We start from the raw sequence: 15,472 nt of genomic DNA, 5'->3' as shown, positions 1-15,472 counted from the left end.
TTATTATTATTATTAGCATATTTTATTTTAGTAAGAGTCGTTTGTTGCATTGAACGGGTCGAACATGTCTTGAAAAAATATTTTATTATTAAAAAGTATTTATTTATTTTGTCTTGAGAAAACCAAAATAAACGACGTCAGCGGTGATGACGCTACATCCTGTCATCTGTAGCTTTGACATCCGGAAGGTGGGGCTTTTGTTGCAGGAGCGGTTTGCTTTAGAGAACCGATGTCCCGAAATGCTCTATTAATGCAGCCATCAAGATAACATCGACCGAGGGCAGAAATACAAATCCTGCTTTGGTAAGACTTCACAAATGTCATAATGGAGAGAAATGACTGGGTGTTTGTTCTTCGTGGCCGTAAGAGAGTAACAAAGTACCACACCTGTTTTAAGGAAGGACGAGCGACCAACGGACCCAGAGGGGTGACCGCTCAACACGAGATGCGTTCACATATACTCCTAATTACTTGCTTTAACTAACCCGCTAGACCTAAAGTATGCTGTAATGCCATAGTGTGCGTGTCATGTATGCATATGTTCAATGCGTATACGGCTAACATTAGACGGCACCTTAATACTGTCTGGTAAGGTATCTTTATGTTAGCTAGCCACTGTTGTTTAACGTGATGTGGACTGAATTTACATTAATTTGTGGGTACTTTTTCTTTTCTTAAATGAATAAGAGCAAACCTATTTGAATGTGTTTGCATTCATCTAACTAGCGTTGTGTTGTTCTGGTTACGGTTACGATGTTCAGGGACAAAAGTCCATGTTTATGAGCTTTTAGTGTTGATGATCAACTGCCGTTAGCTTTAAAGCTATTGTTATGTTAGCGCTCACTTCCATTACGTGTTTGACACATGTACCATATTTGTTGTAGGAGTTTTAGGGAAGCTAATATTATGCTTAATTAGCTCTTTGTTTCATATTCCCCTCGGCAATTACGCCAACTGGTTTGTTCTGAAAAGTTCCCCCCCTGAGAAGACACACCCAGACTGGCTCATGGTTTCTTCAGCCCGTTGGTATAATCCTAACTGTCAGCAAAAACAGTGGGACAGAGTAGTTTTCCCACCACTCTGTTTTGGCATGTGTGAGTTATTATATGGGTTCTAATAACGGTATTGACACATACTATAATAGTTAAATCTCTTCCTTTCTAGGTGGCCTGTTGAAACCCTCTTAAGAAGAACCTTTGCTGATCCATGTGCTCTGCTTTGGGGCAATTTACTAATGTGGTCACTTTGCCAAAATACAAAGGTCAAAATAGAATTGTTTTAGTGCTAGCATAGGCAGTTTTTACATTTGTGTATATATATACACAGCATATGGGTGCTGTCAGGGTACAAAACTAGCACCGTTTACCAGCCAAATGTTGGTAAAATATGCGAGTGGTAATCTATTTTGTGGCAGGTAAAATTGAAACTTTTACTAGCCATTTGTCCAGTGGACAAACAAGTTAATATGGCACCCTGGGTGCTGGATAGCCAACATGTATTTGTTGTTAAGTAGTGACTTTTGTGTTTACTGATGCTATATTTTGCAGATGCTAATCAGCCTTTTTTTATTTACAGAGACAGGTTGAGGGGGTTGTGGAAGGGATATTGTTGGCAGAGAGCAACACACACTTCTGTCTCATTAATAATACTCTTTTTCTTTTTTTTTTGTATCAAGGGAAAATGGCAAAAATAATTCATCATCCAGATTCATCCATTGTCTCAAGGGTGATTAAGGCCTAGTTCAGAAAACCTTAAAATACTTGAACATGCTGTTTTATCATCTTTTTTTCCATAGTCTTTTTTTTACTAAATAAATCCAGAATTTCAATTTTTACATTCAGAGCTGTATTATGAATGTTCTCCACTCCACATTTTTTCAGTTATTTATTCAATATGTCCAGTGAAAGAATTATCGATCAGTGCATGTAAGCTTTTATGTGAGGACTATGTGTTACACCCTTTAGGCAATATTATTTATTTATTTATATTTATTTATTGATATATATATACAAACATACATACATACATACATGCATACATACATACATATTCTCCATAACCAAAGTCAATCTGTCTGAATTAATCAGGTATTGTGGTGGCATTTGAGGTAAACATTGACTCTCAATTATAACTCACCCTGACACATGAAGGTCGCTGCCTAAAACATGGCGTGCTGATCACCCAGTAGAAAAAAAAATTGGCTGATGTTATGCATATGACCACACTGTTGCTCACTGCAAGACGTACATCCACGCTCAATCTTCAAGATCATAACAGTGCACACAATTAGCAGCTGGTCAAAATAATGACAGTTTGAGTGAGATAACAGATTCTCTTGTGATAGATCATTATTGTGTAGTGCCCCAATCCCAATGTGGGTCCCCCGATCCCCACCTACCCTGGTCCACATGTCGAATTGTCCTTGGGCAAGACACTGAACCCCGCCTTGAGTAGTCAGAAGACTAGAAAGGCGCTATATAAGTACAAGTCCATTTACCATTTACCAATGTCAGTAAAAATAGCTGTCGTGTGTCCAAGCCTGAAATCTCATCCTATATGTCCCCAGGTTAAGTTTGTTGAAGGATAAACCTGTGTGTTAAGTTCACGTCACCAAGTGTCACTGAATATCACAGTTAACACATCTTGAATGACATGCAGGCAACTCCGGCGTAAACAACTCTTGAGCACAATGCTGATTACAGCACAATCGGAACATGGTCAGGGAAACCAATTCAGGAATTGTTTTGCAGTCTTGTAGGTCTCCAGTAGTGTTCTCTTTTTAAAATCATTATTATTTTTAAAAGAAATCTGACGCAGGTGGTTTTGTTTTGGAACTATTGCTGGCTGTTTTTATGACACTGTTTTAGTTGTTTCCCCACCAAAGCACATCGTTACTTAATATTAGAAAATGCTTCAGACTTTTTAGGAAAATGCTAGAATCAACTTTTAGACCATCACAGGAAGTGAAAACCTTCTAGTGAAAATCAAACTAATGGAATATGTCAGTGCCTCTTTGTTTGACTTTGAACAACATTGTAGCTGCTTAATGCGAACCACAACACAGCTGGATTGTGGTGTAATTCTGGCATAGTCTTAGAACCATTGCAAGCAAATGACAAAAGGTGAATTAAGGTCTTGTGAATGAGGCTGAGCAGGCTCTGCATTCCTCATCTTTCCCTGTCGAGACTGCCTGGATGTTTATCCCTGTAGCTCCAAACATGTAGTTCCTCACTCAAATGTTTTTTTCTTATTTCTAATCCCTCTGTTTCCTTCCTATTACTGCTACTTATTAGAATATGACAAGCAAGCAATACTTTATTTCCCTCATTTTGGATCTAACCTGGTTGGCTTTTTCAACCAGTTTTTCATTTTCTGATGAGGTTCCCAAATTACCTAGGTTCTTGGTGTGTAATAGCACGAGTCAAAAAAATAATCTGCTTATGATGTTGGCAGTGTGGAAGTAGAGTGAAAAGGCAAAAAGACCGATGTAAGGCTATTTTGTGGACTTGGAAAATGAGTCATTTTTGTGCAGGAGATAGTCATCGGTTGTCTGCTTTCTGTCAGTAGGTGGGAAGGGAGGTTTATTTTGTGTGAACATCAGTTAATTACTGTACAAACTATGCCTGAGGAATAGTTGAAAAAGATGTTGCCCATGTGGCCATTGTAGAATATGCGAGGAGCTGTCATTAATTGGGGATCCCAACAACAAGCCTAGCAGTCATCGGACAGAATCCAGCCTATGATCTAAGCACATCTTAACATGCAGTCAGGTACATAGGAGAATTATTTTTTTCACCCTCTTGTTTATTTCAGTAAAAAAACAAAGACTCAAAAAACTGGGAAAAAATAAATCCTATGAAAGTTTGACAATATGTACAGTGTACTGTTGCTTTGAATTCCCAACTTCTCTCCAGGTTATGTGAATCAGACAATTCCGTTTTTTCCCACTTGCAGGGGAATTAATTACTTCAAGGGTAGAGTGATTTTTCTCCCCTCAAGGCAGCCAATATGACATACTGGTAGATGCGATTGCTATGTGTAAGGGACCAATTATGAAAAGCAGTACACCCGGTTTCCTACAAGGGAAGAGGAACACGTAATGCAAATATTTGTTTGCAGAGCAAAGTGATAATTCAACTTTTTTGATGCACCCATTCCTCTTAACCCACTGCTGGCATCCAGGGGCCTGTTAACCATTGCAGAGGCTTCATGTGTAGGCCATGTTGGCCTTCTTAAAAAATGTAACTATATGTCACAGCCACAGCTAATATATGCCAAACCAATTATGTCACGAGAGCACACGAGCTATGCTTACTTTGCCCTGTTTGAGGCTACTTATCCTCTTACTCCGCGTGTGTGGTTATGTGTGTTAAAACAGTGTGGTTCAGAAAATGGTGAGCAGTAACCTATTTAATGATAATCAGCCTGTCTGTCAGTTCTTGTTTGTCAATATTGATGACTGAGTTTGCAGTGTGTTTCTTGCAATGTATGATGCCCACTTTGAGTATATAGAGGATATGTGCAGAGAGGAGATATTTGAGATCCCTCTCATCCCTCAGCCTCTGCTCTACTCTACAGCTGATCTACCCATTGGCACATACGTACATTGTAAATGTGCACTGTACTTTTCCAGGCAAGGCCATAATTTCACCTACAAGCAGTGAATGGGGATTGTCTCAGTCCATAAATGTATAGTTGTTGTGTGCCTATTTATGTTTAAGTTGGTGACAAAGACACCTGCTGGCTGTCTCGTTAATCCCGTGTATGTGTTTAAGCTGCAGGTTACAGTATGCACCATAGTTCCAGCATGGAAGTATCGCATGGCAGATTGAGGTAGAACTGTAAAGGATAATGGTAAACGGACTGTATTTATATAGGTCAAGTGTTTTTCAAGTGTTAGCAACCACTCAAAACGGTAGCGCTTTCTGCGGTGCTGTCATGGCACTGTGGCAGGCCTCTAGCATGGGTGGCTTGAAACTGAGTCTGTTGGGTTTCCTGTAATGCAAATTAAAAAAATAATTAGTAAGTTGGAGATCATTAGGGGGCTCGCTGAGATCTGCCCTGAACAAATCCATTGGAATGCTTAAGTAATGGGAAAGGCATGGGTGTTTGGATAAGATCATCAGGGCTGGCTGCAGGGAGGTTCGAGAGGATGTCTGCTGTGTGTTATAGGCTAGACCCCAGAAGTGAAGCTTTTTCATCACAATGTGAATGTCATTATGTATGTATTTGCTGTCTATATACAGTACCACAACATGGTGTGATGTTTCGCCTGAGTGATTGTTCTGACTGCTGAACGGGATCAGTTAGGAGTGAAGACTGCAGTACACTTTCTCCATGACGATCATTTCCATATGAATGAGAAGAAATTCTGTTTAAGAATAGAGATGTATATGAAAATGCACATCACTCGGTGTTGCTGAAGTAGGTAGGATTGTACCACAGAGAGGATTTAGTTCCCTGCTGCCCGGCCTGCTGCCCGGTTTCGTCAAAGGCTCCTCTGTGCACTACCCTGGCCAAGGGTTGTTAGTATGCATTGCGGTGTGCTTTTAGAGAATTTCTTTTTTTGCTTCTGTGTACCATCTTTTAAGTGGGCCAAATCATTTTTCTGATCTCCGTTGGCGGTAACCATTATAACTATGGTATCTTCTCTAAACACATTTCTGCAATGCTCCGCTGCTATTTGCTGTTAAATTGCACATCGCTGGTTGCTCTGTGATGAACAAATGTTAGGATCTTGCCTTTCTGTGTGTTACAGAAGACCCAGTCTTTCACAAACCTCATGACTCAGGCGACTCATCTAGGTTATATTGTTTTCTCTACTGTGAGCCGTGATTATGACTAGTTAGATAGGTAGCTATCCTGAAACAAAGACCTCAGTCTGTCTTCACATTTTCTGGAGTACAAGTGAGGAACATTTTCAGTCTGAGTGGTAGAAATTGAATGAGGCACAGCAAGAGTTTTGCAGCTGGTGCATTAGTGAGGGAGTTGCGCACTGTTGCAGCAGACCTATCAATGAGGAATCTGTTTGGATGGAACAAGAGTTAGTGGTGTATGAGGGAATATGGAGAGGCAAAACACATTTTGCAAGTAGAATAAATACCACAATGTTTTTGAGTGGACTTTCACCATAATTTTCTCCCCTCAAATGACATCACATCCTGTAACTAATATTCACATAGAATCAGTGCAACTTTGCAGTGTGTCAATTCAGCCACACCCCACCATATACCACCTCAGATTGTTTTGGTTGACTTAGACCCACTGATGAGAGAAACAGCCACACTAAGCCACTAATCTTCTTCTCAGATCCTTAGAGTTTTATGGATTGTTATTGGGCCAGAAAAGGCCCTGCTTTCTCCATCAGATGGGGAGAGGAAATCCCCTCACCCCTGTGACCTCAGGAATGTGTAACGAGAGAGAGAGAGAGAGAGAGAGAGAGAGAGAGAGAGAGAGAGTCATCTGGGCCTCTGCAACTTCTCAGATATACTGAATTGAGACACACACACACACACACACACACACACACACACACACACACACACACACACACACACACACACACACACACACACACACACACACACACACACACACACACACACACACACACACATCTAGGCTAGTTAACACTTTTCAAAATAAGAATACATTCAAATACCAGTCACCATTTTAACACTCTTTAGAATTAGACAGTAAAGTGATTAAATAGTTTTTAATGGACGTCAGCCTAATAACTCAAAGCATGCTAAATGTAGAGCATCAGTGATTGGTAGTGTTCTATGTTCTATTTAAGATAAATGGACTGTTTGTGAGGCTTGGTAGCATCAACTAGCATTCTTTGGCTCTGTCTGTTTGCAGTAAATCTTTTATTAGTGTTTGTGTGAGTCCTGGAGAACCTTGGAGCATCCATGCCAGTGTTGAGATGAACTGGAAACGAACACTACCCCATTCTCTAAAGGGGCTCTTAATGAATTCCTTTAACCCACACTGCACTGGTATCATCTATATTTCAAGAGCTTAGCAGCTATAGTGGTCTGTTAGACTGTACCCCTCCTCCTCCATAAACGTACCTTTTTAAAAAGAACAAGCACCAAGAACACTCTAATTCCATATCTGGGTCTGGCCTAAATATGAGTTCCTCTTCTGCCAATACCCTCCATTATAATGCTGCATGTAACGTGGTTGAACTGCAGCAGGTGGAAATATGGTGGAACCCTTGCCCTAAGGTCTGAACTTCCTTTGGAAAATTGCACCAAGCACTTTCTTGTGCTAAGCATATATCTTTCCTCCCTTTAGTTTATTAACTCCGATTGCTTTATTTATAGCATTGGGATTTATGTGTGTGTACGTGTGCATAAGGAAGTGGGTTACAAGTGAATTATTTAGATAGTGACCCCTCTGCATAAGTGCTGAGTTTGACATAGATTCTTTCAGACGGTGTGTAATTGTGTGTATGTGTGTACAGACATCCTTCCTATGAGCCCTTTCACTGGACTGGTTACTGATAACAAACACAGGAAGAGCCCTGGTCAGACTTCCTGGTGAGGGAGAGTGGAACCATGGTGCCACTTCCTCAGTGTCCATAGTGTCATGCTTTAGCTGGCATGCTGAAGTGTAGCCTAGGTTTATTTGATGCGAACCACATGTCCCCCTCTGCTTTTGGACAATGCAAGGAAATGTGTGTGTGGAAATGTATGTGAAACTACGGACACCTTACGGGGTTTTTAAGTTGGTGTCATGGGTTTCGTTAGGGTTGTGACATAGTTTCTACATTTCCAATAAAGCCTCAAAGATCCCATATTATGCCCATTTCAGCTTCATACTTGCATTTATTGCTATTAAAATGTTTATTTTCAATATACAGTATCTATCTACGCCAGTTTTGTTAAGTGCCCCTCCCTAAAAAGCTCAGTCTGCTCTCATTGATCAGTATTTCTAGATCATCATTAGGAATGGGAATCGAGAGACCTTTCCAGCTGACAACCAGTCACAAACTGGAATCGGAACTGGGGATGGGAATGATACGATTTAATTGATACCAGTGCCAGTATTGATTCTGCTTATCGTCCGATTCTTTATCGATTCATATTTTCTCTGTGGGGAAAAAAAGTAGGCCTACATAAGTTATCAGTGTCTGAAGTATAGAATATTTGTTCAGCTTTCTTTTTTATTTAGGCTTTTAGGTATTTCAAAGAAAGAAATCTGCTAAACCTGCATGTGTAATGTTAAAGTTGTCATAGCACACGGTCTTGACCCTTTGTCTCCTTATTGCAAGTTATCAATTCCATTTTATTACTGGTTCTTAATTTCTATCTTTAATGGGAACCGGCATCTTATGCCATTTTGATAATTTCTCATTATTTATATAGCACCTCAAAAGGCTATAGCCTAATAAACAAAGACATGAAAATCTCACCACAGTATGACACCCTTTTAATGTAAAAACACAAAAATCAGTTGGGGCTATGAGCCATAAGCAGAAATGTTTTCTTCCCCCTGCTTTGTCTAGTTAACTTTGTGCACACTCGTCTCGCTTTTATGAGTTGAAATGAAATGTTTACTGTTGGGGAGGAGCAGATTGTGAATAATGCTATGAATCACCTCATTGCTCCCATTAGTGTGACATCCCAAGAGGAGGGAAGTTTGTTTTTCTTTCCACAGAGGGAGATAAAATGATTTGGGGAAAGAAGCTACAGGTAAACAAGAAGTTGTTTCCTGGGATGTAACAACACGTTGAATCAGCTAATAGACAGACTTTCAGGATACCAATTCAATGTGTCTGGCACAACTCTTGCTCTATTGCTTAGCTCAACATGACATCAGTTTGTATTCATACAATATGACATCTGTTGACATTCTCACCAGACACTCAACTGTGTATTGGTTCGTAGTTGCTAGTGAGATGAGTAAATGGCTGGGTGTTGGGTTTCTGGTTGCTTACTGTTGACCCATTCAGCAGGATTGCAAAGGGTGGAGCCCTTACAACAACCCTTAAGTGCTCACACCAAAAACTCTAAGTTCAACATTTGCCAAAGGGTTAACGGACGAAAGCTGAATCTCATTTGTATTAATCAGACAGAAAGCAGTGAAATTCTGTCAGTGTGGCTGTTTGATTGATCGCCTAGAGACAGTCTCAGTGGTCTGAGATGCACCCTATAATGGGGAAGTGCAGGAATTCACTTTAGTCTCATTTTCTGTCGTTCGTGTACAACTATCGACCAATACAATGAAAGGCAAAATGCCAGACCCTGTCTCTGAAGGATTAAATGATGGAAAGCCCATTTATGGCTGTGTTAATGGCCGTTTTAATGCAGTGTACCATTACAGTCAAACCTGGAATGCTCAGTATTGAACTTTTTGCCAATATCCAATAATTATGGTAATATCTGCTGATACAGCTAGATATATTTCTTTGCAATAAGACCGCATGTCTAATTCCCATAAGTGGAGTTAACCTATCATGGAGAAATTTGATCCTGTGGTCAAAGATATAACTGATATAACAAAATAGCACTAGTAATTTTGAGCTGTTTTTTTCAGGTCTCAGAAAGAGCTGTATCAGGTCCAGAAATTGTCATATGTTTCTCTTTCACATATGTAGCATAGGGCTGTATTGTATGGTCTAAAATGTATGTTGCGGTATAATTTGTAGCATAGACTGTAACGGTATTATATCTAGGTATATTTTATCTTAAAATTTCTACAATAATGCTTCTGAATCCCTGTACAATTACTGTACTGAAGTACAAGTTTGAGGCTCTTGTTTTTTACTTGAGTATTAACGTTTCATGCTATTTCATACTTCTACTCTACTACAATTCAGTGGGAAATATTCTACTTTTAACTTTTAACTCCACTACATTTATCTAGTAACTTAAGTTACTTGTTACTTTACCAATTAAGATTTTTGCTTTACACCGATACACACTCACAGTTTCACAGTGACAGTTATAAACAAATACTTCTCTGTCCATTCGCTGTTGAATTGTCGGTTTTCAGAGTCAACCTTTTGTTTTTTCAAAGTAGAAAGACACATTGTGGTGGTGATTCAACCACAGATTTAACCAGACTGAAACCATTGCAAGAACAACAGGCACGGAGAGGAGCGACACAAAAGCACAGGAAGGAGAATGTGGAATGCTGGTATTTGGTGCGCTGAGACAGGACAGCAGTCAACATTGGCCACTGCTGCCAGAATGACTTTTTCACATAGGTTTCTACTCAAAGGTAGGGTAAATATTCCATCGCAGGGCCGAATCCGCACGCATTGTGTTATACCGTAACACGGTAAAGTCAAAATCCATACCGTAGCCCAATTCCTACTACCTATGCTGTTTATACCGTACAAACCTAATGTAGCACACAACAGGAGATTGTCTCTGTGTCAGACATGTTCTCACTTACTGGAAATACTCTGTAGGTGAGGGGTGGCACCTGGCTAGAGCTTGCAGGAGGCAGGACATGACACCAGGATTCCACCATGGCCACATAGCCAGTTCATAATTTTTTCATGCACAACCGGGTCTCATGCTGTTCCTTGATTTCAGCAGACAATACACTGACTTTGAATAAGGGAGCTGGCAGCGTAAAGTCAGTTTGAGTTCAATCCAACTGGAGATTTGCATGCTCACATACGGCTCATAGGGGTAATGTAAATTAATATTTGCAGTGCATGTTTGAAATGGGCTTTGGTGAAGTATGCTCAATAGATCGCTACTAATGGCAGATTGATGACTTGTTTTGACTTGTCCTCTGATGAAACTGTGCACATGTGACTCTGGATACAGTCTATCCAAAGGCTCTGCAGGTTAAGACACAGCAGGCAGGCATTTTCATCATAGTTAATTTGCACTCTCGTGGAAGTTGTCTGACACAGATAAGTCAGTTGAAAGCAATTGACTGAGCTTTCACCTTCTGAGGGCAGGGCCCGCATAGTGCAGATAGATTGGCAATGATATAGTCCTTCTTTTTAACGAGGTTAGCACATGATTCTCTACTTTAATACATTCCTAAATGCTGCCTCACAGCGGAGAATGATAGCTTCATTACTTCTGATAAGCTGCAATGACCTTTTGATGGTGAACTTTATAAAGTTGTAGGATTCATGAGGAGGCAATTTGGCACTTTAATGGGTAGAAGGGTTAGGGTTAGGATTCAAGATTTGTTGGAGCAAAGCCTAGGGCCTTGGCACAGCAAGTTACTGTAGTAGTGAAGGCTGTTAAGTAACAACTGTCATCTGTCCTTGCAGTTCTCTCTGCATGGTGGTTTACTGTTTTCACTTTTGTCATTCACAGGTTGTCAGTGTCACAGTGAGGAAGTGTATGCGTGGGTGTGTGTGCGCATGTGAATGAGTGTGTGAAAGAGATACAAAGAAGAATCCAGTGATGGCTACGAGTAAAAGTAAAAACCAGAGCTCTCTGGCACTCCACAAGGTGATAATGGTGGGCAGTGGAGGCGTGGGGAAGTCAGCCCTCACCCTGCAGTTCATGTATGATGAGGTGAGTCCAAACACCCATACAAAACGACCATAAACAGCTAAAAAGCAGATAGAGAAGTATAGGTTTAAAAAAAAAAAGTGCGGGTCACAATTACCTCTTTACCACTTCACTTTTTTATTTTTAAGCCAATATCTTAATCTACAGATCACCTATTGGCTAAACATGTTGACTTTCTCAGGATTACTCTAAAAGGTTCCCATTTAAAGGCATCACAGACAGAAAGCTTTTAATGTGAACCAATTTAAAGAAGTGTTCCTTCCATAATGAATCAGAAAAGTGTAGCTGCGATCTGTTATATGAAAGTAAGAACGAGATTGTCGGAAACATCCTCTGTGATGTAGAATAGAAGCTCCTACATCACAGAGGTGCTGCAAAACTACTACACGGTCAACATGGATTCTTGTAAAAGGACACTTTTCTCTAGAACACTGTTTTCTTGACCATAGATGTTGTTTACTGGAACATCCACACTCAACTGAGGGCAGAGACCGCTACGGCAGGCTCTGCTACCAAGCAGCATATCCGCTGCATTTTTTCAGTCATCTGTCTGATGTCTATTAGATGAGTCAGATGTGCTTCCATTTTAACCAGTTTAACACATGACTGCTCATGCTTTACGCTTGTAAATACGGCTTGTAGCATATTTTTGTGCTACGAAATCTCTAAATAAATGTATCTTTTCATCCCTAGTTTGTGGAGGACTATGAGCCCACCAAGGCAGACAGCTACAGGAAAAAGGTGGTTCTGGATGGGGAGGAGGTCCAGATCGACATCCTGGACACAGCTGGCCAGGAGGACTACGCTGCTATCAGGGACAACTATTTTCGCAGTGGGGAGGGCTTCTTGTTGGTCTTTTCCATCACAGAGCACGAGTCCTTTACTGCCACTGTTGAGTTCAGGTACTGTGTCCTGCCTACTTCTGTCTGTGTAATGGACTGAAAACATGTAAATGGTGCACCGATGAGAGCTTAGACTGCATTGTGTTTTGGCCTTAAATCACATATCAGCCAGTACATGTTGACCATTGCTGATAGGATTGTTTTAAATAGCATTGTTGTTGTAGAATATATTTATAGAAGGAGTTTTGCATCCAATCCCAGTCAAATACATTTCATAGTCTGCCAGTACCATGTCCTAAATTAGTAATGCAAATCCAGGTAAGAAGATTTTTTAGAAGCATTTTGAAAATATAACCTGCACCACAGATTTGCATTGATGGTTTTCTATAGCATGTTATGTAATATTTGTAGAGAGAGAGAGAGAGAGTATTGACACAAGGAAGACAAAATGCCAAAAATACAAGCTATGCTGTCCAACAGGGAACAGATCTTGCGGGTGAAGGCGGAAGAGGACAAGATCCCTCTACTTGTGGTAGGGAACAAGTCGGACCTGGAGGAGCGCAGGCAGGTATCTGTGGACGAGGCCCGAGGGAAGGCAGAGGAGTGGGGCGTCCAGTACGTCGAGACATCTGCCAAAACCAGAGCCAATGTCGACAAGGTGTGTCCACATATCCATCACACATAGTGACTATAAACTGATGTATTTTAATTTTATCATAACTATGTCAGATTTGCTGTTACGACTGTTTACAAGTAATAATGCTTCCTTTTTTCTCCCCAGGTGTTCTTTGACCTGATGCGTGAAGTACGAGGCAAGAAAATGTCAGAAAACAAAGACAAAAATGGAAAAGGAAAGAACAAGAAGAACAAGAAGAGCTTCAAAGAAAGATGCTGCTTACTTTGAAATCTTCATGGACCTTAACAACCCACAGAGCGTCCTTGCCATTGTCATCCATAACATTTGATCGTCAAATGTTTTTTTTTTTATAATAGCTGGTTTTAGTTTAGTGTTAAGAACAATCTCAACCACATTTTTTTTCTTTTTAGTTTTTAATGAATGAAATCTGAGTTGCTGTTTCATTTGAAGATAACCACTGTTGTGACTGTGACTCCGACTGCAGTGCTTGATGGCTCACAGTAAGCCAATGACCAAACTGCCACTGACGCGAACTCTGCTGCTCAAGATATTCGCCACTGTTAAACTCAGCGATTATACTGCCTTTGACTTTGGTTCAGTGTGTTTTACACCAGAATTGTTGAGTCTTTGTCAAGTAAACAGTGCTCTTAATTTCTTTACCAGATCTTAATCTTGACCTGCATAATTCTTACTCTATGTTCGTATAGACCCTTTGAATCTATGTTCATCAATTTTACAAGGAACTCTAATGCTGCTGTCTGTCTTATTTGTGATTCTTTATGATAACGCTTAATGTCATGTCTATTGAAGATGTTGGCCTCATTCAATCATTCATTCATCTGTCCAGACTGATCTTTCTGATTTCAGAGCATGTTTGGAATGGCTGTTGATACTGGAACGTTCAAATGTTTTAATTATGAGCCTTTGAGGCTGCTGTCTTTTTTTTTTTTAGTTCAGCCAAGAATTTGTGATTTTCTTACCACAGAAGAATCAGTGCAATCAGAGGGCTTGTAACCAAACGGGGGTTAATTTATTTCACCGTTATCAGGCCTTTCTTAGTTTTTTGGGTGAACTTCAGCCAACTAAAGTCTTTTGTGGCCGTAAGCGAAAACCTCCTAAATTTAGCCAGAATTTTGAATAGATTTGACAACATTTGTTAGATATTTCAAGGTTGAGAAATTAAGGTTATAATGTGGTTATTAGTATTTTTTGTCTGTATGTTAATCTGGTCTTTCCCACCCTTATTACAGTGCAGATCACTCCCTGTTTCACATGACCGTTGGAAGTTTTGAGTCAGTACTTTGAGACAGGTGTTGACAATCCAGGAGGCCATCATACTTCTGGTCTACGATGGAATTATAATCAATAAGATCTTCTTATTCTTAAAAATTCTGATGTTCTTTTTATTTCTTGGACTTTTTCATAATATGCACTACATTGCCACCACATTGCCAAAACCGAAGTGGACTACATGCTAAATGGAGAATTATTTTTTTTTAAATAGTTTGTGCCAACAAAATCACAAAAGTTTGTGGATGTACAGTATGTATGTTAATTAACTGAGTGTATGTAAATTTACCAGAAAATCCTACAATTCTGTGGCTGTGAGTGAAGCATTGAAGAGGGCGCCAACTTCTTAACTGTCTAATCAAGTGCTACAGTGAATAAGATGTTTCTACCACTGCCTAAACAATTCTTTGTAACATGTCCTCCCTTTCTCATTTACTCCCTAAAGCTGTGAGTATGCTCGTATCTCTCTGCAGCGACACTGTTGCTGAATAAATGCTTTTTTTTTTCTTTGTAAGTACTGGACATTATTTTGAATACATTCATGTATTACAAGTTTACATTGAGCAATCCCAATTTATATTTTATATTACAATGAGTCAGTCAGTTGGCTTCCATCAGTGGACCAGTGGTCTTGCACATTGCCCTCTGGTGGCTGGTTGCGGTAATGGAACTGCTCTCACTACTTACTGTATGGACGCTGTACAGTTACTTTGGCATTAGCCACTTAAGTGAAATGTTATGGTTGTCATTTGTTGTTCCCTTTGGGGCATTCTGTGCTCCAGTTTAGTAAAAAAACAAGAAAAAACAGCAGTTCCTCATTTTGCAATGATTGTTTCTCTGCCATCTAGTAAAGAGTGCCAACGGCCTGTTATTCTTGACAGTGATGTACTACCACAGTGTTTATTAACCTTACAGGCTTATCCTACTTGGCAGGATGAGTGTAACGTCATCTTTGAGATGAACCAGTTGGGGGACTCTAGCTGCTCAACCCCTGGGGGTGGACGGGTCGGTGAAACTCATTTAACAACATGAAAAAAGGGTTGACTACATCACCCAGCAAAGAAACCATATATCACTTAGAAATCATTTTTCTTGTGAAGGAAGGTAGGATGCTTCTTCCCTCTCTCATGTAAAAGGAAGGAGATACCACTGACTTTTAGTACGACTGCATGTCCTCCATATTTTCCCATGAGGAAGCAGTTAGT

General features: G+C 40.0%; 1 protein-coding gene across 1 annotated transcript; it reads left to right on the top strand.

Moving 5' to 3' along the window:
• The first annotated feature begins 189 nt into the window (after positions 1-189).
• On the top strand, positions 190-14,754 carry LOC310952790 (ras-related protein Ral-B). Its single transcript, XM_083921500.1, has 5 exons — positions 190-303; positions 11,298-11,501; positions 12,192-12,400; positions 12,821-12,998; positions 13,122-14,754. Exons 2-5 carry the CDS (start codon positions 11,388-11,390, stop codon positions 13,242-13,244), a joined length of 624 nt encoding a protein of 207 aa, XP_083777626.1. The 5' UTR covers positions 190-303; positions 11,298-11,387; the 3' UTR covers positions 13,245-14,754.
• The last annotated feature ends 718 nt before the right edge of the window (positions 14,755-15,472 follow it).

This window comes from Echiichthys vipera (assembly GCF_963691815.1).
Source record: "Echiichthys vipera genome assembly, chromosome: 10".
Lineage (NCBI taxonomy): Eukaryota > Metazoa > Chordata > Actinopteri > Perciformes > Trachinidae > Echiichthys > Echiichthys vipera.
Note: the sequence above shows the minus strand (reverse complement) of the source record. Positions and strands in the feature narration are given on the sequence as shown.

Excerpts from the sequence above, each read along its gene's own strand:
- LOC310952790 (XM_083921500.1), top strand. The coding sequence starts at position 11,388 with ATGGCTACGAGTAAAAGTAAAAACCAGAGCTCTCTGGCACTCCACAAG. Across the intron at positions 11,502-12,191 it reads TGCAGTTCATGTATGATGAG|TTTGTGGAGGACTATGAGCC; the intron begins GTGAGTCCAAAC and ends TTTCATCCCTAG. Across the intron at positions 12,401-12,820 it reads ACTGCCACTGTTGAGTTCAG|GGAACAGATCTTGCGGGTGA; the intron begins GTACTGTGTCCT and ends GCTGTCCAACAG.